This window comes from Pongo abelii, chromosome 5 (assembly GCF_028885655.2).
Source record: "Pongo abelii isolate AG06213 chromosome 5, NHGRI_mPonAbe1-v2.0_pri, whole genome shotgun sequence".
NCBI classification, from domain to species: domain Eukaryota; kingdom Metazoa; phylum Chordata; class Mammalia; order Primates; family Hominidae; genus Pongo; species Pongo abelii.
In genome coordinates this window covers 110681257-110703858 of record NC_071990.2, presented here as the reverse complement: position 1 = coordinate 110703858, position 22602 = coordinate 110681257, and the positions used below count along the sequence as shown (strand labels likewise).

At 36.9% G+C, this 22602-nt stretch overlaps 1 protein-coding gene across 6 annotated transcripts in view; it reads left to right on the top strand.

Moving 5' to 3' along the window:
• AK9 (adenylate kinase 9) overlaps positions 1-22602 on the top strand; it is a 206821-nt gene that overhangs the window by 89223 nt on the left and 94996 nt on the right. For 4 of the 6 annotated variants that reach the window (XM_063724946.1, XM_024248833.3, XM_054557985.2 and 1 more), the window contains 2 exons: positions 18748-18904; positions 19583-19697. The exons of 1 other annotated variant lie outside the window; for it this stretch is intronic. In XM_063724946.1, coding sequence (XP_063581016.1) covers positions 18748-18904; positions 19583-19697 — 272 coding nt within the window. The remainder of the gene's footprint in view (positions 1-18747; positions 18905-19582; positions 19698-22602) is intronic. One more of the 6 variants, XR_008526344.2, reaches the window with a different exon arrangement.

The window sequence follows — 22602 nt, the reverse complement described above, 5'->3', positions numbered from 1 at the left end:
CTTTATACAATGCCTTGAAACATAATAACAGGAATAATTATTAGAATAGAGGAGAAACATAATCATTATTGTAGTTGATACTATTTACTTTTAAAATATCCAAGAAAATAATCTAAAAAACAATGAGCTAATAATTTCATTTAGAAATAAGGTAGCCAAAAGAATTTTAACAATCCACATGTGACAAGAACATAAATGTAATGTAACTAAGTTTGAAATAAAGATGAAGGATCCACATTAAAATTATTAAACTTTTAATATGAACAAAAGTAGATATCAACAAATAGAGACATAAATTCTTAAATGTAAAGACAAAATCTTATTAAGGTATCTTTCTCAGTTAATTTATAGATTTGATACAGTTCTAATAAAAATATCAAATTTTTTAAAACTGACAGCATCACTCTAAAGTTTCTCTGGAAGAACCAATAATTGAGACTAGAACAGTTCAACAAAGAAGTATGATAGAGGGAGACTTACTCTACTAACTAGTAAAATATGTTGTAATGCTAAAATGGTATATAGGCCTGATAAACATACCAGAAGCAACAGAACTACAAAGAGGGTACAGAAACAAACTTCAGTATGGATAAAAATTTAGTATATGCCAAAGGTTACATCACAGTCCAAAAGGAAAGAATTATTTAACAGTGTTGATAAGATTAACTGTTGGGAAGAAACTATTTAGATTCTCACTTTCTATCAAAATAAAAATAAATTCCATATATATTAAATAGTTAAACATAAAAATGGTATTTTATTTAAACTAGTAGAAAGTGTATTAACATTGAAATAATTTGGAATGGTCAAGGATTCCAGACACAAATGCAATGGAAGAACTTGTAAGGGAAAATCTCAATAGACTACTTAATAATGACCATCTCTCTATAAAAAAATTACACGGCGGTTCCAAGATGACCAAATAGGAACAGCTCCAGTCTACAGTTCTGAGCATGAGTGACGCAGAAGATGGGTGATTTCTGCGTTTCCAACTGAGGTACTGGGTTCATCTCACTGGGGCTTGTCGGACAGTGGGTGCAGGACAGTGGGGGCAGCGCACCAAGCATGAGCTGAAGCACGGTGAGGCATCATCTCACCTGGGAAGCACAAGGGGTCAGGGAATTCCCTTTCCTAGCCAAGCAAACCTGTGACAGAAGGCACCTGGAAAATCGTGTCACTCCCACCTTAGGGTGGGAGTGCACTTTTCCAATGGTCTTAGCAAATGGCACACCAGGAAATTATATCCTGCACCTGGCTTGGAGGGTCCCACGCCCAGAGAGCCTCACTCATTGCTAGCACAGCAGTCTGAGATCGAACTGCAATGTGCCAGCGAGTCAGGGAGGGACGCCTGCCATCGCTGAGGCTTGAGTAGGTAAACAAAGCAACCAGGAAGCTCGAACTGGGTGGATCCCACCACAGCTCAAGGAGGCCTGCCTGCCTCTGTAGACTCCACCTCTGGGGATAGGGCATAGCCAAACAAAAGGCAGCAGAAACCTACAGACTTAAATGTCCCTGTCTGACAGCTTTGAAGAGAGTAGTGGTTCTCCCAGCACAGAGTTTGAGATCTGAGAACGGACAGACTGCCTCCTCAAATGGGTCCCTGACCCTCAAGTAGCCTAACTGGGAGGCACCCCCCAGTAGGGGCAGACTGACACCTCACATGGCCAGGTACCCCTCTGAGATAAAGCTTCCAGAGGAGCAATCAGGTAGCAACATTTGCTGTTCAGCAATATTCGCTGCACTGCAACCTCCGCTGCTGATACCTAGGCAAACAGGGTCTGGAGTGGACCTCCAGCAATCTCCAACAGACCTGCAGCTGAGGATCCTGACTGTTAGAAGGAAAACTAACAAACAGAAAGGACATCCACACCAAAACCTCATCTGTACATCACCATCATCAAAGACCAAAGGTAGATAAAACCACAAAGATTGGGGAAAAACAGAGCAGAAAAAGTGAAAATTCTAAAAATCAGAGTGCCTCTCCCCCTCCAAAGGGATGCAGCTCCTTGCCAGCAATGGAACAAAGCTGGACAGAGAATGATCTTGACGAGCTGAGAGAAGAAGGCTTCAGATGATCAAACTTCTCTGAGCTAAAGGAGGAAGTTCAAACCCATCGCAAAGAAGCTAAAAACCTTGAAAAAAGGTTAGACGAATGGCTAACTAGAATAACCGATGCAGAGAAGTCCTTAAAGGACCTGATGGAGCTGAAAACCATGGCACGAGAACTACGTGACAAATGCACAAGCTTCAGTACCCAATTCAATCAACTGGAAGAAAAGGTATCAGTGATTGAAGATCAAATGAATGAAATAAAGTGAGAAGAGAAGTTTAGAGAAAAAAGAATAAAAAGAAATGAACAAAGCCTCCAAGAAATATGGGACTATGTGAAAAGACCAAATCTACGTCTGATCGGTGTACCTGAAAGTGACAGGGAGAATGGCACCAAGTTGGAAAACACTGCAGGATATTATCCAGGAGAATTTCACCAACCTAGCAAGGCAGGCCAACATTCAAATTCAGGAAATACAGAGAATGCCACAAAGATACTCCTCGAGAAGAGCAACTCCAAGACACATAATTGTCAGATTCACCAAAGTGGAAATGAAGGAAAAAATGTTAAGGGCAGCCAGAGAGAACGGTCGGGTTACCCACAAAGGGAAGCCCATCAGACTAACAGCAGATCTCTCAGCAGAAACTCTACAAGCCAGAAGAGAGTGGGGGCCAATATTCAGCATTCTTAAAGAAAATAATTTTCAACCCAGAATTTCATATCCAGCCAAACTAAGCTTCATAAGTGAAGGAGAAATAAAATCCTTTACAGACAAGCAAATGCTGAGAGATTTCATCACCACCAGGCCTGCCCTACAAGAGCTCCTGAAGGAAGCACTACACATGGAAAGGAATAACCGGTACCAGCCACTGCAAAATCATGCCAAATTGTAAAGACCATTGATGCTAGGAAGAAACTATCAACTAACGAGCAAAATAACCAGCTAATATCATAATGACAGGATCAAAGTCACACATAACAATATTAACCTTAAATGTAAATGGGCTAAATGCTCCAATTAAAAGACACAGACTGGGAAATTGGATAAAGAGTCAAGACCTGTCAGTGTGCTGTATTCAGGAAACCCATCTCACATGCAGAGACACACATAAGCTTAAAATAAAGGGGTGGAGGAAGATCTACAAAGCAAATGGAAAGCAAAAAAAGGCAGGGGTTGCAATCCTAGTCTCTGATAAAATAGACTTTAAACCAACAAAGATCAAAAGAGACAAAGAAGGTCATTACATAATGGTAAAGGGATCAATTCAACAAGAAGAGCTAACTGTCCTAAATATATACGCACCCAATACAGGAGCACCCAGATTCATAAAGCAAGTCTTTAGAGACCTACAAAGAGACTTAGACTCCCACACAATAATAATGGGAGACTTTAACACCCCACTATCAACATTAGACAGATCAACGAGACAGAAAGTTAACAAGAATATCCAGGAATTGAACCCAGCTCTGCACCAAGCGGACCTAATAGACATCTACAGAACTCTCCACCCCAAATCAACAGAATATACATTCTTCTCAGCACCACACCGCACTTATTCCAAAATTGACCACATAGTTGGAAGTAAAGCACTCCTCAACAAATGTAAAAGAACAGAAATATAACAAACTGCCTGTCAGACCACAGTGCAATCAAACTAGAGCTCAGGATTAAGAAACTCACTCAAAACTGCTCAACTACATGGAAACTGAACAACCTGCTCCTGAATGACTACTGCGTACATAACGAAATGAAAGCAGAAATAAAGATGTCCTTTGAAACCAACAAGAACAAAGACACAACATACCAGACTCTCTGGGATACATTTAAAGCAGTGTTTAGAGGGAAATTTATAGCACTAAATGCCCACAAGAGAAAGCAGGCAAGATCCAAAATTGACACCATAACATCACATTTAAAAGAACTAGAGAAACAAGAGCAAACAAATTCAAAAGCTAGCAGAAGGCGGGAAATAATTAAGATCAGCGCAGAACTGAAGGAGATAGAGACACAAAAAACCCTTCAAAAAATCAGTGAATCCAGGAGCTGGTTTCTTGAAGAGATCAACAAAATTGATAGACTGCTAGCAAGACTAATGAAGAAAAGAGAGAAGAATCAAATAGACGCAATAAAAAATGATAAAGGGGATATCACCACCAATCCCACAGAAATACAAACTACCATCAGAGAATACTATACACACCTCTACGCAAATAAACTAGAAAATTTAGAAGAAATGGATAAATTCCTCGACACATACACCCTCCCAAGACTAAACCAGGAAGAAGTTGAATCTCCGAATAGACCAATAACAGGCTCTGAAATTGAGGCAATAATTAATAGCTTACCAACCAAAAAAAGTCCAGGACCAGATGATTCACAGCTGAATTCTACCAGAGGTACAAGGAGGAGCTGGTACCATTCCTTCTGAAACTATTCCAAACAATAGAAAAAGAGTGAATCCTCCCTAAGTCGTTTTATGAGGCCAACATCATCCTGATACGAAAGCCTGGGAGAGACACAACAAAAAAAGAGAACTGTAGACCAATATCCCTGATGAACATCGATGCAAAAATCCTCAATAAAATACTGGCAAACCGAATCCAACAGCGCATCGAAAAGCTTATCCACCATGATCAAGTGGGCTTCATCCCTGGGATGCAAGGCTGGTTCAACATACGCAAATCAATAAACACAATCCAGCATATAAACAGAACCAAAGACAAAAACCACATGATTATCTCAATAGATGCAGAAAAGACCTTCAAGAAAATTCAACAGCCCTTCATGATAAAAACTCTCAATAACTTAGGTATTGATGGGACGTATCTCAAAATAATAAGAGCTATTTATGACAAACCCACAGCCAATATCATACTGAATGGGCAAAAACTGGAAGCATTCCCTTTGAAAACTGGCACAAGACAGGGATGCCCTCTCTCACCACTCCTATTCAACATAGTGTTGGAAGTTCTGGCCAGGGAAATCAGGCAGGAGAAAGAAATCAAGGGTATTCAGTTAGGAAAAGAGGAAGTCAAATTGTCCCTGTTTCTGGATGACATGATTGTATATCTAGAAAACCCCATCATCTCAGCCCAAAATCTCCTTAAGCTGATAAACAACTTCAGCAAAGTCTCAGGATACAAAATCAATGTGCAAAAATCACTAGCATTCTTATACACCAATAACAGACAAACAGAGAGCCAAATCATGAGTGAACTCCCATTCACAATTGCTTCAAAGAGAATAAAATACCTAGGAATCCAACTTACAAGGGATGTGAAGGACCTCTTCAAGGAGAACTACAAACCACTCCTCAAGGAAATAAAAGAGGATACAAACAAATGGAAGAACATTCCATGCTCATGGATAGGAAGAATCAATATCGTGAAAATGGCCATACTGCCCAAGGTAATTTATAGATTCAATGCCATCCCCATCAAGCTACCAATGACTTTCTTCACAGAATTGGAAAAAACTACTTTAAAGTTCATATGGAACCAAAAAAGAGCCTGCATTGCCAAGTCAATCCTAAGCCAAAGGAACAAAGCTGGAGGCACCATGCTACCTGACTTCAAACTATACTACAAGGCTACAGTAACCAAAACAGCATGGTACTGGTACCCAAACAGATATATAAACCAATGGAACAGAACAGAGCCCTCAGAAATAATACCACACATCTACAACTATCTGATCTTTGACAAACCTGACAAAAACAAGAAATGGGGAAGGACTCCCTATTCAACAAATGGTGCTGGGAAAACTGGCTAGCCATATGTAGAAAGCTGAAACCGGATCCCTTCCTTACACCTTATACAAAAATTAATTCAAGATGGATTAAAGACTTAAATGTTAGACCTAAAACCATAAAAACCCTAGAAGAAAACCTAGGCAATACCATTGAGGACATAGGAATGGGCAAGGACTTCATGTCTAAAACACCAAAAGCAATGGCAACAAAAGCCAAAATTGACAAATGAGATCTAATTAAAGAGCTTCTGCCCAGCAAAAGAAACTACCATCAGAGTGAAAAGGCAACCTACAAAATGGGAGAAAATTTTTGCAACCTACCCATCTGACAAAGGGCTAGTATCCAGAATCTACAAAGAACTCAAACAAATTTACAAGAAATAAACAAACAACCCCATCAACAAGTGGGTGAAGGATATGAACAGACACTTCTCAGACGAAGACATTTATGCAGCCAACAGATACATGAAAAGCTGCTCATCATCACTGGCCATCAGAGAAATGCAAATCAAAACCACAATGAGATACCATCTCACACCAGTTAGAATGGCAATCATTAAAAAGTCAGGAAACAACAGGTGCTGGAGACGATGTGGAGAAATAGGAATGCTTTTACACTGTTGGTGGGACTGTAAACTAGTTCAACCATTGTGGAAAACAATCTGGTGATTCCTCAGGGATCTAGAACTAGAAATACCATTTGACCCAGCCATCCCATTACTGGGTATATACCCAGAGGATTATAAATCATGCTGCTATAAAGACACATGCACACGTAGATTTATCACGGCACTATTCACAATAGCAAAGACTTGGAACCAACCCAAATGTCCAACAATGATAGACTCAATTAAGAAAATGTGGCAGATATACACCATGGAATACTATGCCACCATAAAAAATGACGGGTTCATGTCCTTTCTAGGGACATGGATGAAGCTGGAAACCATCATTCTCAGCAAAATATCTCAAGGACAAAAAACCAAACACCGCGTGTTCTCACTCATAGGTGGGAATTGAACAATGAGAACACTTGGACACAGGAAGGGGAGCATCACACACCGGGGCCTGTTGTGGGATCGGGGGAGCGGGGAGGGATAGCGTTAGGAGATATACCTAATGTAAATGACAAGTTAATGGGTGCAGCACACCAACATGGCACATGTATACATATGTAACAAACCTGCACATTGTGCACATGTACCCTAGAACTTAAAGTATAATAAAAAAAATATATATATATAAATTACACAAGTCAAAAATTTAAGGCAAAGGACAAGCTGGGGAAAGTACTTATGATGAATATAACATTAATTTCTTAGAAATCTGTAGAGAATCTAATATCTGATCAAAAAGCAAGCAAGGGATGTAAGCAGATTTTATCAAAGAAGAAATACAAATGGTTCATTGAAAATGTTTAGGCACTGGGTTTCTCAAGTTGCCCACTTGGCCCTCTTCCAAGTTGTACTTTCCTTTTTTTCTTTCCTTTCCTTACCCTTCTAAAGCTTTTTAATAAACTTCCACTTCTGCCGTGAAACTTGCCTCTGTCTCTTCTTCTGCCTTATGCCCCTCAGTTGAATTATTTCTTCGAAACAGGCAAGAATTGAGGTTGCAATAAAAAAAAAATTTTTTTTTTGAGACGGAGTCTCGCTCTGTCCCCCAGGCTGGAGTGCAGTGGCGCCATCTCGGCTCACTGCAAGCTCCGCCTCCCAGGTTGACACCATTCTCCTGCCTCAGCCTCCCGAGTAGCTGGGACTACAGGGGCCCGCCACCACACCTGGCTAATTTTTTTGTATTTTTAGTAGAGATGGGGTTTCACCGTGTTAGCCGGGATGGTCTCGATCTCCTGACCTCGTGATCTGCCCGCCTCGGCCTCCCAAAGTGCTGGGATTACAGGCATGAGCCACCGTGCCCGGCAAAAAAATTTTTTAAAGAAAATTTTTAACGTTTGTTTCAATAAAAATTAAAACAATGAGATACAATTTCTCATCTAATTGGCAAAGTTTTTGACAATCTGTAATAGTGAGGCTGTACTGATGGAGTCACTTTCAAACACTGTTAGGAAGTATGAAAATTGATACAGATGCTTTTGACAGCAATGTGGCAGTGTGTATGAAAAGACTTTAAAATGTTTACTCTTTCATTCCCTTTGACCTGAAGTCATGTGAGGAATCTAATCTGAAGAAATATATAATATTTGGACAAAGATTTACAGATGTTGTAAATAAAAAACACAATGTTAGTAAAATAAAGATTTTATATATAAAGATTTTCTTCACAGTGTTATAATAAAATTACAAATGACATAAATATTTAACAGTAAGGGGTGATTAAACAAATTAAGGTTTATTTGTTTGATAAAATACTATAAAACCATTAAATTTTATTTCAAAAAAAGGTTGAATGAAGAACTAAAAATAGAACTACAGTACGATCTAGCAATCCCACTACTGGGTATCTACCCAAAGGAAAAGAAATCATTATATCAAAAAGATACCTGCACTCATATATTTATCGCAGCTCTATTAAGAATAGCAATGATATGGAATCAACCTAAGTGTCCATCCATGGAGGACTGGATAAAGATGTGGTATAAAACCCAGTCACTTTGTTTGGAAGCCTTAGCCACCCCTCCCTTCCTGTTCACAGATTTCATTGCAGTGGCACTCTCTTCATTTCATGCCTGTCATATTTCTAGGCATTAGGCACACCTGCTAGCCTGAATTAGGAGTCTGAGCTACCCCTCCCTTCAGGTGCAAACATCTTGGTGCAGCAGCATCCTTTCCACTCCATGCCAGGACACATCTCCAGGCATTTGGAGCATCCACTCTTCTAGGTCCTCCAAATGAGGAGCTTAGGCTGTCCTAGGATGAGGATGAGGAGTTTGGGCTGCCCCTCTTTTCCCAGGCAGAGAACTTGGGGAAGCAGATTTCTCCACTCCATGACCTGGCACATCTGTGGGTACTTGGTAACTATGCCCAGATCCCCTCTTGGAGCTGGTGCTGGTGCCTGCCACTGGAAGACATGTAGGTGGGTCAGCCCAGTTAGGCTTCATGCAGCTTGGTCTCCTCTCCAGGGCTGAGCAGGAAACTCAGACCACTCTGCCTTCCACCTGACAGCCCATTGCCTGAGGCAACAGAGAGCTTCTCATGATAAAGATCAAGCAAAGCATATACCCATCTGCATTGGCTGCAGCCAGCTCTTATCTGCAAGTGCCACCTGTTGGCTCAGAGGTTGAACTGCAACACCCAATAGAAATAGATTTTTTTTGTTGTTTTTATTTTATTTATTTATTCATTTATTTTTCTTTTTTTAAATTATACTTTTAAGTTCTAGGATACATGTGCAGAACGTGCAGGTTTGTTACATAGGTATACACGTGCCATGGTGGTTTGCTGCACCCATCAACCCATCATCTACATTAAGTATTTCTCCTAATGCTATCCTTCCCATAGTCCCCTACCCCCCGACAGGCCCTGGTGTGTGATGTTCCCCTCCCTGTGCCCATGTGTTCTCATAGTTCAACTCCCACTTATGAGTGAGAACATGCAGTGTTTGGTTTTCTGTTCCTGTGTTAGTTTGCTGAGAACGATGGTTTCCAGCTTCATCCATGTCCCTGCAAATGACATGAACTCATCCTTTTTTATGGCTGCATAGTATTCCATAGTGTATATATGCCACATTTTCTTTATCCAGTCTATCATCAATGGGCATTTGGGTAGGATCCAAGTCTTGGGTATTGTGAATATTGCCACAATAAACTTACATGTGCATATGTCTTTATAGTAAAATCATTAATAATCCTTTGGGTATATACCCAGTAATGGGATTGCTGGGTCAAATGGTATTTCTGGTTCTAGATCCTTGAGGAATCACCACACTGTCTTCCACAATGATTGAACTAATTTACACTCCCACCAACAGTGTAAGTGTTCCTACTTCTCCACGTCCTCTCGAGCATCTGTTGTTTCCTGACTTTAATCGCCATTCTAACTGGCGTGAGATGGTATCTTATTGTGGTTTTGATTTGCATTTCTCTAATGACCAGTGATGACAAGCTTTTTTTCATGTTTGTTGGCCGCTTAAATGTCTTCTTTTGAGAAGTGTCTGTTCATATCCTTTGCCCACTTTTTGATGGGGTTGTTTTTGTCTTATAAATTTGTTTAAGTTTCTTGTAGATTCTGGATATTAGCCCTTTGTCAGATGGATAGATTGCAAAAATTTTCTCCCATTCTGTAGGTTGCCTGTTAACTCTGATGATGGTTTCTTTTGCTGTGCAGAAGCTCTTTAATTTAATTAGATCCCATTTGTCAATTTTGGCTTTTGTTGCCATTGCTTTTGGTGTTTTAGTCATGAAGTCTTTGTGCATGCCTATGTCCTGAATGGTATTGCTTAGGTTTTCTTCTAGAATTTTTATGGTTTTAGATCTTATGTTTAAGTCTTTAATTCACCTTGAGTTAATTTTTGTATAAGGTGTAAGGAAGGGGTCCAGTTTCAGTTTTCTGCATATGGCTCACCAGTTTTCCCAACAGCGTTTATTAAACAGGGAATCCTTTCCCCATTGCTTGTTTTTGTCAGGTTTGTCAAAGATCAGTTGGTTGTAGATGTGTGGTGTTATTTCTGAGGCCTCTGTTTTCTTCCATTGGTCTATATATCTGTTTTGGTACCACTACCATTTTGTTTTGGCTACTGTAGTCTTGTAGTATAGTTTGAAGTCAGGAAGTATGAAGCTTCCAGCTTTGTTCTTATTGCTTAGGATTGTCTTGGCTATACGAGCTCTTTTTTGATTCCATGTGTAATTTGATGTAACTTTTTCTGATTCTGTGAAGAAAGTCAATGGTAGCTTGATGAGGATAGCACTTAATCTATAAATTACTTTGGGCAGTGTGGCCATTTTCACGATATTGATTCTTCCTATCCATGAGCATGAAATGTTTTTCCATTTGTTTGTGTCCTCTCTTATTTCCTTGAACAGTGCTTTGTAGTTCTCCTTGAAGAGGTCCTTCACATCCCTTGTAAGTTGTATTCCTAGGTATTTTAATCTTTTTGTAGCAATTGTGAATGAGAGTTCACTCATGATTTGACTCTCTGTTTGTCTATTATTGGTGTATAGGAATGCTTGCGATTTTTGCACACTGATTTTGTATCCTGAGACTTTGCTGAAGTTGCTTATCAGCTTAAGGAGATTTTGGGCTGAGACGATGGGGGTCTTCTAAATATACAATCATGTCATCTGCAAAGAGATGAAATTTGGCTTCCTGTCTTCCTATTTGAATACCATTTATTTCTTTCTCTTGCCTGATTTTCCTGGCCAGAACTTCTAATACTATGTTGAATAGGAGTGGTGAGAGAGGGCATCCTTGTCTTGTGCTGGTTTTCAGAGGGAATGCTTCCAGCTTTTGCCCATTTGGAATGATATTGGCTGTGGATTTGACATAAATAGCTCTTATTATTTTGAGATATATTCCATCAGTACCTAGTTTATTGAGAGTTTTTAGCATGACGGGGTGTTGAATTTTGTTGAAGGCCTTTTCTGCATCTATTAAGATAATCATATGGTTTTTGTTATTGGTTCTGTTTATGTGATGGATTACATTTATTGATTTGTGTTTGTTGAACCAGCCTTGCATCCCAGGGGTGAAGCTGACTTGATCGTGGTGGATAAGCTTTTTGATGTGCTGCTGGATTTGGTTTGCCAGTATTTTATTGAGGATTTTTGCATCGATGTTCATCAGGGATATTGGCCTGAAATTTTTTTTTTGTTGTTATGTCTCTGCCAGGTTTTGGTATCAGGATAATGCTGGCCTCGTGAAATGAGTTAGGAAGGAGTCCCTATTTTTCTATTGTTTAGAATAGTTCCAGAAGGAATGGTACTGGCTCCTCTTTGTACACCTGGTAGAATTCAGCTGTGAATCCATCTGGTCCTGGACTTTTTTTGGTTGGTAGGCTATTAATTACTGCCTCAATTTCAGAACTCATTATTTGTCTATTCAGGGACTTGACTTTTCCTGGTTTAGATTTTAGAGAAACTCAATGAGATCCAAGAGAATGTTGAAAACCTACACAAAGAAATCAGAAAAACAATTTTGGATATGAAAGATGAGATAGATTTTTCTAAATTTTAGAAATGAAAAATTTATTGAAAGAATTGCAAAATACAGTTGAAAGCTTTAACAATAGCCCAGCACTAGCAGAAGAAACACTCTCAGAGCTGCAAGACAGGGCTTCTGAATTAACCCAGTTAGACAAAAATAAAGAAAGAAAAGTAATAAAGTCTTCCAGAAATATGGGATTATATATAATGTCCCAACCTACTAGTTATAGGTATTCCAGAGGAGAAGAAGAAAAAGTAAAAAGTGCGGAAAACCTATTTGAGGAAATAATTTAAGAAAACTTCCTTAATTTTGTCAGAGATCTAGACAGCCAGATATAAGAAGATCAGAAAACTATAGTAAGATATAGTGCAAGAAGTACCTCACCAAGGCATATAGTCATCAGACTATCTAACGTCAATGTGAAGGAAAAAAAATCCTAAAACCAGAAAGAGAAAAGCATCGAATCACTTATAAAAGAAATCCCGCCAGGCGCGGTGGCTCATGCCTGTAAAACCAGCACTTTTGGAGGCCGAGGCGGGCGGATCACGAGGTCAGGAGATCGAGACCATCCTGGCTAACATGGTGAAACCCCGTCTCTACTAAAAATACAAAAAATTAGCCAGGCAAGGTGGCAGGCGCCTGTAGTCCCAGCTACTCGGGAGGCTGAGGCAGGAGAATGGCGTGAACCCGGGAGGTGGAGCTTGCAGTGAGCCGAGATAGCACCACTGCAGTCCAGCCTGGGCGAAAGAGCGAGACTCCATCTCAAAAAAAAAAAAAAAAAGAAATCCCATTAGACTAACAACAGACTTCTCACCAGAAACCTTATGAGCCAGAAGGTATTGGAGTCCTATTTTCGGTCTTCTTTAATCCTTTTCCTATTTGCCCCTAGAGTACTCACTGGTGGCAGTTGCAGCTGCAGTGTTTACCCTGAGATAACTTTGCCATGAAATACCTCGTTTTTATTATTATTTTTGTTTTACTGTAGTATAGCAACTTTGGAAATAAAAGACATCATTCTATTTATAGAATTCTGTTTTTAGTAGTGGTATTTCCATTTACAAAATATAGTAATTCTCGATTGCTGAAAATGTCAAATCCTAGAAAATGTAGCATTCCTACACGTGATGTTAACATCAGTCTCAAACAGTTTTTGGCAAAAGATTCATTTCATGAATCCAATTTTTCTGAAATAGACAATTCTAATGATTCAGATGATTCTGACATTAGTTCTGTTTAGAAATAACTCCAAGACCAGTTTTTATGCTTTATTTTCACATTGAAAATCAGTCAGATTTGCTTCAGCCTCAGAGTTCATTTATATAAAATCAAATGAGTGCTGGCAGTGAACTGTACTTTTTTTTTTCTAAATGGGAAAAGGGTTTTAAAAAATGCCAGGCAAGAATTTTGTATCCTGCTAAACTAAGTTTTATAAATGAAGGAGAAATGAAGTATTTCCCAGGCAAGCAAACAATAAGGGAATTCATCACCACTAGACTGTACCTACAACAAATGCTCAAAGGAGTTCTAAACATAAAAGCAAAAGGGTGATATTCAGCATCGTAAAAACACATGAAAGTATTAAACTCTTTGCAAGTATAAGACCTCTTTGCAGGTCTTATAATGCAGTTACACAATCGAGACTGTAAAGCAAGTAGGTAATAATTAACATGATGAGGCTATCAATACTTCATATAATACTAACATTAAACATAAATGAGCTAAATGCTCTACTTAAAAGATATTGGCTGATGGAATGGATTTTTTTTAAAAATCCAACCATGTGCTGCATACAAGAAACCCACCTAACTGGTAAATACGTTTACAGAGTCAAAGTAAAGGGATGGAAAAAGATATTCCACACAGATGGAAACCAAAAGCAAATAGGAGTAGCTATACTTATATCAGATAAAACAGATATTAAATCAACAATAGTTAAAAAAAAAGACAAAGAAGGTCATTATATCATCATAAAAGGATCAATTGCAGAAGAAAAATGCCATTTCTAAATATATGTGCATCAAACACCACAGCACCAAGATTCATAAAACAAATACAACTAGACCTAAGAAAAGAGATAGACAGCAATGCAATCATAGTAGGGGACTTCAGTACTCTACTGACAGCACTAGACAGACCATTAAGGCAGAAAATCAACAAAGAAACTCTAGGCTTAAATTGGACTCTAGACGAAATGGACCCAACAGACATTTACAGAACATTCTACCGTACACCTGTAGAATATTCATTCTTCTCATCTGCCCATGGAACATTCTCAAATGACCATATGCAAGGCCACAAGGCAAGTCTCAAAAAAATTTTAAAAATTGAAATCATGTAAAGTACCTTCTTGGACCAAAGTGGAATAAAACTAGAAATCAATACCAAAAGGCACCCTCAAAGCCATACAAATGCATGGAAATTAAATAATCTGCTCCTGAATGATTGTTGGATCAATGATGAAATTAAGGTGGAAATGTTTTAGAGTTTTGAAACAGATGAAAATAGACACAACATACCAAAAGCATTTGACATACAGCAAAAACAGTGCTAAGGCAATTTTATAGTGTTAACAGCCTACATCAAAAGATAGAAAGATCTCAAATTAACAATGTAACATCGTACCTCAAAGAACTAGAAAAACAAGAGCAAACCACATCAAAAGCTAGCAGAACTAAATGAAATTGAGACCAAAAACATTACAAAGAATTAATTAAAAGTTGTTCTTTGAAAAAATAAGCAAAATTGATAGATAGATAATCAAGTGAAAAAGGGAACATTCAAATAAGCAAAATCAGAAATAATAAAGGTGTCATTACAACTGATGCAACAGAAATACGAAAGATCACTAATGACTACTATCAGCATCTCTGTGCGTACAAGCTGGAAAACCTAGAGGAAATGGATAAGTTCTTAGAAATATACAACCACCCAAGATGAACTAGAAGAAATAGAAAACCTGAACAGACCAATAAGGAGTAGTGAAATTGAATCAGTAATTAAAAATCTCTCAACAATAACAAAAAAGCCCAGGGCCAGATGGTTTTACAGCCAAATTCTGTTAGATGTTAAAGGAAGAACTGCTACCAATTCCACTAAAACTGTTCCAAAACATCAAGGAGGAGTGAATCCTCCCTAACTCATTCTATGAAGCCAGCATCACTCTGATACCAAAGCCAGCCAAGGACACAACAAAAAAAGAAAGCTATAGACCATTATTCCTGATGAGCATAGATGCAGATGTCCTCAAAAAAATACTAGCAAACCAGATTCAGGAACGAATACACAAAGAAAATCCACCATAATCAAGTGGATTTTATTCCAGAGATGCAAGGTTGGTTCACCATACACAAATCAATAAATGTGATTCACCACATAAACAGAATTAAAAACAAAAAACTATGTGATAACATCAATAGATGCAGGAAGAGCATTCAATAAAATCCAGCATCACTTCATAATAAAAACCCTTACCAAACTAGGCATAGAAGGAACATACCTCAAAATAATAAAAGCCATATATAACAGACCCACTGCCTACATTATACTGAATGAGGAAAAGTTAAAAGCATTCCCCCTAATAACTGGAACAAGACATGGATACCCAGTTTCACCACTGCTGTTCAACATAGTCCTAGAAATCCTAGCTATAGCAGTCAGGTAAGAGAATGAAATAAAAGGCATCCAAATTGGAAAAGAGGAACTCAAATAATCTCTACTGATGGTATGTTTCTATACCTAGAAAACCCTAAAGACTCCTTCAAAAGACTGCTACATTTGATAAATGACTTCAGTAAAGTTTCAGGATACAAAATCAACATACAAAAATTACCATTTCTGTACACCAATAACAATTAACCTGAGAACCAAATCAAGAACTCAATCCCATTTATAATGGCTATGAAAATAATAAAATACCCAGGAATACATTTAACCAAGGAGGTGAAAGATCTCTACAAGGAGAACTACAAAATACTGATGAAAGAAACCATATATAACACAAATAAATGAGAAACATACCATGTTCATGGATCAGAAGAATAAATATTGTTGAAATGAGTATACAACTGAAAGCAATCTACAGATTTAAGGCAATTCCTATAAAATTACCAATGTCATTCTTCACAGAATTAGAAAAAATAATAATGAAATTTGTACAGAACAATAAAAAGAGCCCAAATAGCCAAAGTAAACTTAAGCAAAAAGAATAAAGCTGGAGAAACCACATTGCCAGACTTCAAATTATACTACAAGGCTATAGTAACCAAAACAGCATGGTACTGGTATTTTAAAAAGACACTTAGATTGATAGAAAAGAATAGAGAACCAAGAACTAAAGCCACATACCTACAACCAAGTGATCTTTGACAAAGTCAACTAGAATATACACTGTGGAAAGGACACCCATTCAATAAATGGTACTGGGAAAACTGGAGAGCCATATGCAGAAGAATGAAACTGGACCCCTATCTCTCACTAGATACAAAATTAATATGGGTTAAAAACTTAAATGTAAGACCTCAGACTATAAAAATCCTGGAAGAGAACCTAGGAAAAACTCTTCTGGACATTAGGCAAAGAATTTATAACTAAGTCGTCAAAAGGAAATGCAGCAAAAACAAAAATAGACAAATGGGACGTAATTAAATGAAAAGTTTCTGAAGAAATAATCAACAGAGTAAACAGAGAATCTACATAATGGAAGAAAACATTTGCAAACAATGCATCTGACAAAGGGCTAATATGCAGAATCTACAAGGAACTCAAACAACTCAAGAAGAGAAAAACAAATAACCCCATTAAAAAGTGGGCCAAAGACATGAACAGACATTTCTGAAAAGAAGACATACGAGAAGGCAGCAAACATATGAAAAAAGTCCTCAACATCACCAGTCATCAGAGAAATGCACATTAAAACCACAATGAAATAGCATCTTACTCCAGTCAGAATAGCTATTATTAAAAAGTCAAAAAACAGATGTTGACAAGGATGCAAAGAAAAGGAAATTATTTATACACTGTTAATGGGAATGTAAATTAGTACACCTTTATGAAAATAGTATAGAGATTTCTCAAAGAACTAAAAATAAGACTACTATTCAACCGCAATCCCATTATTGAGTATCTGCTCAAAGGAAAACAAGCCTTTTTATCAAAAAGACACCTGCACTAGTATGCTTATTGCAGCGCTATTAACAATAACAATGCCGTGGAATCAACCTAAGTGTTCATTAGTGAAGAATGAAATCATGTCTTTTGCAGCAACGTGGATGGAACTGGAGGCCATTATCTTAAGTGAAACAACTCAGACACAGAAAGACAAATACCGCATGTTCTCACAATTAGGAGCTAAACAATGTGTACACATGGAAGCAGAATATGGAATGATGGACAATAGAGTATCAGAGGGATGGGGAAGTGGTGGATGTTGGGAGCTTGCTTGGCTGATACAGTGTGCCTTGCTCTGGTGATGGATGCTCTGAAAGCCCTGACTTCACCACAGTGCAATATATTAATGCAGCAAAATTGCACTTGTAACCCATGAATATACACAACAAATAAATAAAGTTGAATGAGGTGGAGAAATTATAAGTTATATCTCAATGTTGTTTTGTTTCAAACAACAATTGAAACATTGTAAAATTGTTTGAAAATGTTTCAAAAATACAATTTCAAATTTGAATGGTTAAATTTGTATTAACCATTTATAGGTCTTCTTCATAGCTTTCCTTTTTCCCTAATTCTCTTATGTTAACCATTTCAAAGTGCTTAAAATTATTTTAAAAGACTGCTCATTCAGATAATAATTCAAAAAGCAAGATGGACATAGTGGTGCAAGCCTGTAGTCCCAGCTACTGAGGAGGCTGAAGCGGGAGGATTGCTTCAGCCCAAGAGTTCTAAACCAGCCTGGGCAACGTAGCAAGACCTCATCTAAAAAAAAAATCAAAAAGCAGATAATTTTAAATTCTGCATAGGCCTGTCAAGAGGGTAATATTGGCCCTCTTGACATCTCTTCCCCTTTTACTTCTAATATTTTGTGATTACCTAATGGTACACAAACTTGTTTGAAGCTCTCAGAATTGGTGTTTTCATAGATACACATTACTAATTTCCAAATATGTGTTGAAACTATTGCTATTGGAGAGAAGCAGGAAGACAAGAATTTAGCAGAATTCTCTAAGCACCTGCAAGATTTGTTTTGTTGTTTTTGACTCCATGCTTCCTACTGCCATCAGTAGGAACCATCTCAGTACCTTTTAGCTCTCACACTGAGAAATGAAAGCAGAAGAGAAGTGAAGGGTGTTGTCACTGAAAAGGCAAGCTGGACCAGGAGCTTTCTACTTAGAGTGGTCCAGGCATCATTATCACCTGGAAGCATGTTAGAAATGTAGACTCTAGGGCCACTCCCCAGACCTTCTGAATCACAATCTGTCCTCTGAGTAATATATAGCAAAAATGTATTATTATATTTATTTCACAAAGTCTATTCTTCCCTTTGTTAACTTTTGTTGTTGTGTCTCATTAGAGACAGGGTCTGACACTGGTGCAGTGGTACAATTATAGCTTACTGCAACCTCGAACACCTGGGCTCAAGCAATCCTCCTGACTCAGCCTCCTGTGTAGCTGATACTACAGGCATGCACCACTTTGCTCAGCCTCCATTCCTAACTTTTTAAACTTACGATTTTATTGCTTTAAAATTAAGTGTATCTTTAAAAATTGTCACCCTTTTTTTTCCTTTTGAAAGAAGAACTCAAAAGATACTTGTTTAAGATCCACAAAAATTACATATCAAGGTAGCATCCTTGACTTGTCAAGCTATGATAGTAATATCAGTGTACAATTTTTCACAGGTAATGGAAGAAAACAAGGATAGGTTTCCTGGTGCCCCAAAATATGGAGGCTGGATTGTGGACAACTGTCCTATTGTAAAAGAATTGTGGATGGTCTTAATCAAGAAAGGAATTATACCTGATTTGGTCATCTATTTATCAGATACAGAAAACAATGGTTGGTAAATATTTATTATGTAAATTTGAAAGTGAACTTTTGTTATTGATATTTTTGGTTAAATATAGAATGGACAACTCTCCACTCTTCCTAGATAGAAATACCCACCCCAAAAATCCCTGAAGGAACTAGAGGTACACAAAATGAGGCTTCCGTATACTGAGAAGGTGGCCAGGAATAAGTGCCGGATGGTTGAATGTTCTAGCTGGCCGTTGTAATTTTTCTTTAAAGCTTACAGTTTAGCACACACACACACACAATTAGAAGCTATAACTTCTAAATGAATAACATATAAGGCTGAGGGCAAAGACTAAATGTTAGTTCTTCTTCACCTCAAGTAGGAAAAATGAGGTACATAAATTTAGCAGAGCTAAATTTTAATTATTCTGTTTGCCTCTTAAAGTAAGATATTCAAAATGGGAATTGCCAGGGGAAAAATATAATATACTACCTCTTTTCATGTTTTACTTATTTCTACTGTATTCATACATAACTTTTTAAAAGAATTTAAGATGGTCTATTAATATTTTAAAGAATCTGGGCTCTATTTAGATACATGCTTAAAGGAAAATATATTTAGATATAGGCAGAAATAATGTTTGTGTTAATCTTCAAAATATATCTTACTGTATTTTATAAGCTACAAAAGTAATATTAGTCTCCTTATCTGTATTTCAGGAAAATGTTTATTTAATAGAATATATTTACAGAATAAATCTGAAATTGACTCTAAGATTTTAGAAAGATTATTAGAAGAACTACAAAAGAAAAAAAAAGAGGAAGAAGCAGCAAGGTAAAATCTGCCTAGAATGGTAAAACAGATTAATGTATCTGTTATAGCAGTTAAATATCTTCTTGCAATTATACTTATAGAATATATTTAATATTAAAATGATAATTTATTAACTTGATCTGATTCTAGTTAATTTTAAGAAAAGCAGCGATTTCACAAATACTTCTAGAATCTCTAAAGCACACAGTTGTGTTGTTTTCACAGCCCATATCAAACTTATTCTAAATCAAGCATCTGCTCTTAAAAGACACTATTAAAAAAATGAGCATGGATAAGATATATATATTGTTATGATATTTATCTGTGACTTAATTTTGTTAACTAGCATTTACAAATTGAAGAAACAATATGACAGGAAGCAAATGAAAATATATAATACTTGTGCGACATGACTAAAATCCAAAGCCTGACTAAGTTCTACACATGGAAAGACCATGCTAATTATTTACGTTTGACAGGTGTAACATTGAGGGCTTATTCTCTAATCTTGGTATAATGAATGACTTTTTAAAATGTGACCACACAGTTATCTGTTCATGGCAGGGGTCAATACTACAGTTTAATAAACTATAAGTCCTTCAGATTGAAGAATAAAATATTAAAAGAAACAATGACTTAGTTTGCTAATTGTTCTTCCTTACTAAAAAATTCTCTTTAAATACTTTACATTTTAATTTGTCCACTGGGATTTCTACTATTCAAAGTAATAAAGGCCTAGACATTTAAGAATTAAATTTTTCTGTGTAAATCCATGGAACTTCCTACTATTGATGATGGCACCTATGGCTTTCTTAAATGCTATTTCCTTTTCCCTTTCAAATATTAGCTATTTGAGCTGAGACTTAGGAGAGCTCCTTAAACCCTAGAAATGAAGAAGCTGGGAGGTGGGTAATTACAGAGGTAGAGAGCAGTTTAACTGATATGTGTGCCAGAGGATTTTATTTTTTAGTGTTCATTATTCATTTAAGCTAGTCACTCCTTTAGAAATTTAACACAAAAATATGTATGATTTAGTTAAATTAGTTAATAAAATTATTATGTGATATATTGACCAAACAGTACTTTAATTCAGACAATAATTACAAACTTACTTATATTCCCTTTTAGCTTTGAAAACTTTTGTTACAAATCTACTAATTAGCTACAATCAGCTATACTCAATCTACAGGTCAGCTATAATCTGTTGATAATTAAGGAATTACTTAATCTTTTTCCAGTGTGTGAGAAATAGTCCAATCTTTGAGAACAGATGGAGATCTCAACATAAGAGTAAAACAAAGTTGATGTGATTTCTAGACTGGAGATCTGCTACATTTTAAATATACTAAAAATTTATATACCTTTAACTTTTTTTAAAAAGGAAAAGATATATTCTCCACTTTCTCTCAATTCTACCTTCACCTCTTTTACCATATTGAATTCTCTAAGTTATTTTTGTAATCAATCTTTACTTCTTTTGATTCTAAATTTTTACGTCTTTATAAACTCCTTAATGTCACCTGCCCTTAAGCAGGCTTTTCTATTTTTATATGTTGATTTTTAAAATTCAACATGAGTTTTTCAAAACAAACTTTTTTCCTTTATACTTCAGAAAATAAAATTTAAGATGGTTTTTAAAAAACTGTCAGACACTCACTTAAAGGCCTTATAGGTTGGCTAGAAAAGAGAGGAACTCAACAGGATTAAGAACTGCATCTTGATCAAATATCTAAAGACATGCCAAATTTTAAAACTTTTCCAGCATCAGTTTCCAAATACGCTAGTCAAATGGCAAGATAATTTCTGTCATATTGTGAGTCGTTGGATCATCTATCCAAGTGGGTTACAGAAATTTCTAAGAACTGGCAGCAAAATTCTTCCTTGTTCTGTTCAGGTCTTAGATTCTCAGCAGCAACATACTTGATCCAGGATTTGGATAAGGAAGATGTCACAAAGAGCCCCATCTGAGGTACAGGCATAGCTTGGAGATATTGCAGGTTTGGTTCCAGGCCACCACAGTAAAGCAAGTCACATGAGTTTTTTTGCTTCCCAGTGCATATAAAAGTTATGTTTACACAATATTGTCATCTATTAAGTGTGCAATAGCATTATGTCTAAAAATGTATATACCTTAATTTTAAAGTGCTTTAAAAGAACATGGTGATGATCATCTGAGCCTTCAGTGAGTCAGTCATTTTCCTGGTGGAAGGTTTTGCCTCAGTGTTGATGGCTGCTGACCCATAAGGGTAGTGGTTGCCAAAGATTGGAGTGGCTATGGAAATTTCTTAAACTAGGACAATGATGAAGTTTGTTGCATCTGTTTATTACTCTTTCTTTCCCAAAATATTTTTCTGTAGTATGTAATGTTGTTTGATAGCATTTTACCCACAGTAGAACTTCTTTCAAAATTGGAGTCAATCCTCTCAAACCCACCACTACTTTATCAACCAAGTTTATGTAGTATTCTAAATTTTTTGTTGTAATTTCAACAGTGTTCACAGCATCTTCACCAAGAATAGATTCCATCTCAAGAAACCAATTTCTTTTCTCATCCATGAGAAGAACTCTTCATCTGTTCAAGTTTGATCATGAGATTGCAGCAATTTAGGCTTCACTTCTAATTCTAATTATCTTGCTATTTTCACTACATCTGCAGTTACTTCCTTCATTACAGTCCTGAACTTATTAAAGTAATCCATGAGGGTTGGAATCACCTTCTTCCAAATTCCTGTTAATGTGGATATTTTGACCTTCTCCCACAAATCATGAATGTTCTTAATGGCTTCTGCAATGGTAAATCCTTTCCAGAAGGTTTTCAATTTACTTTGCTCAGATCTATTAGAGGAATCACTATCTATGACAGCTGTAGTCTTATGAAATGTGTTTCTTAATAATTCGACTTAAAAGCCAAAATTACTCTTTGATC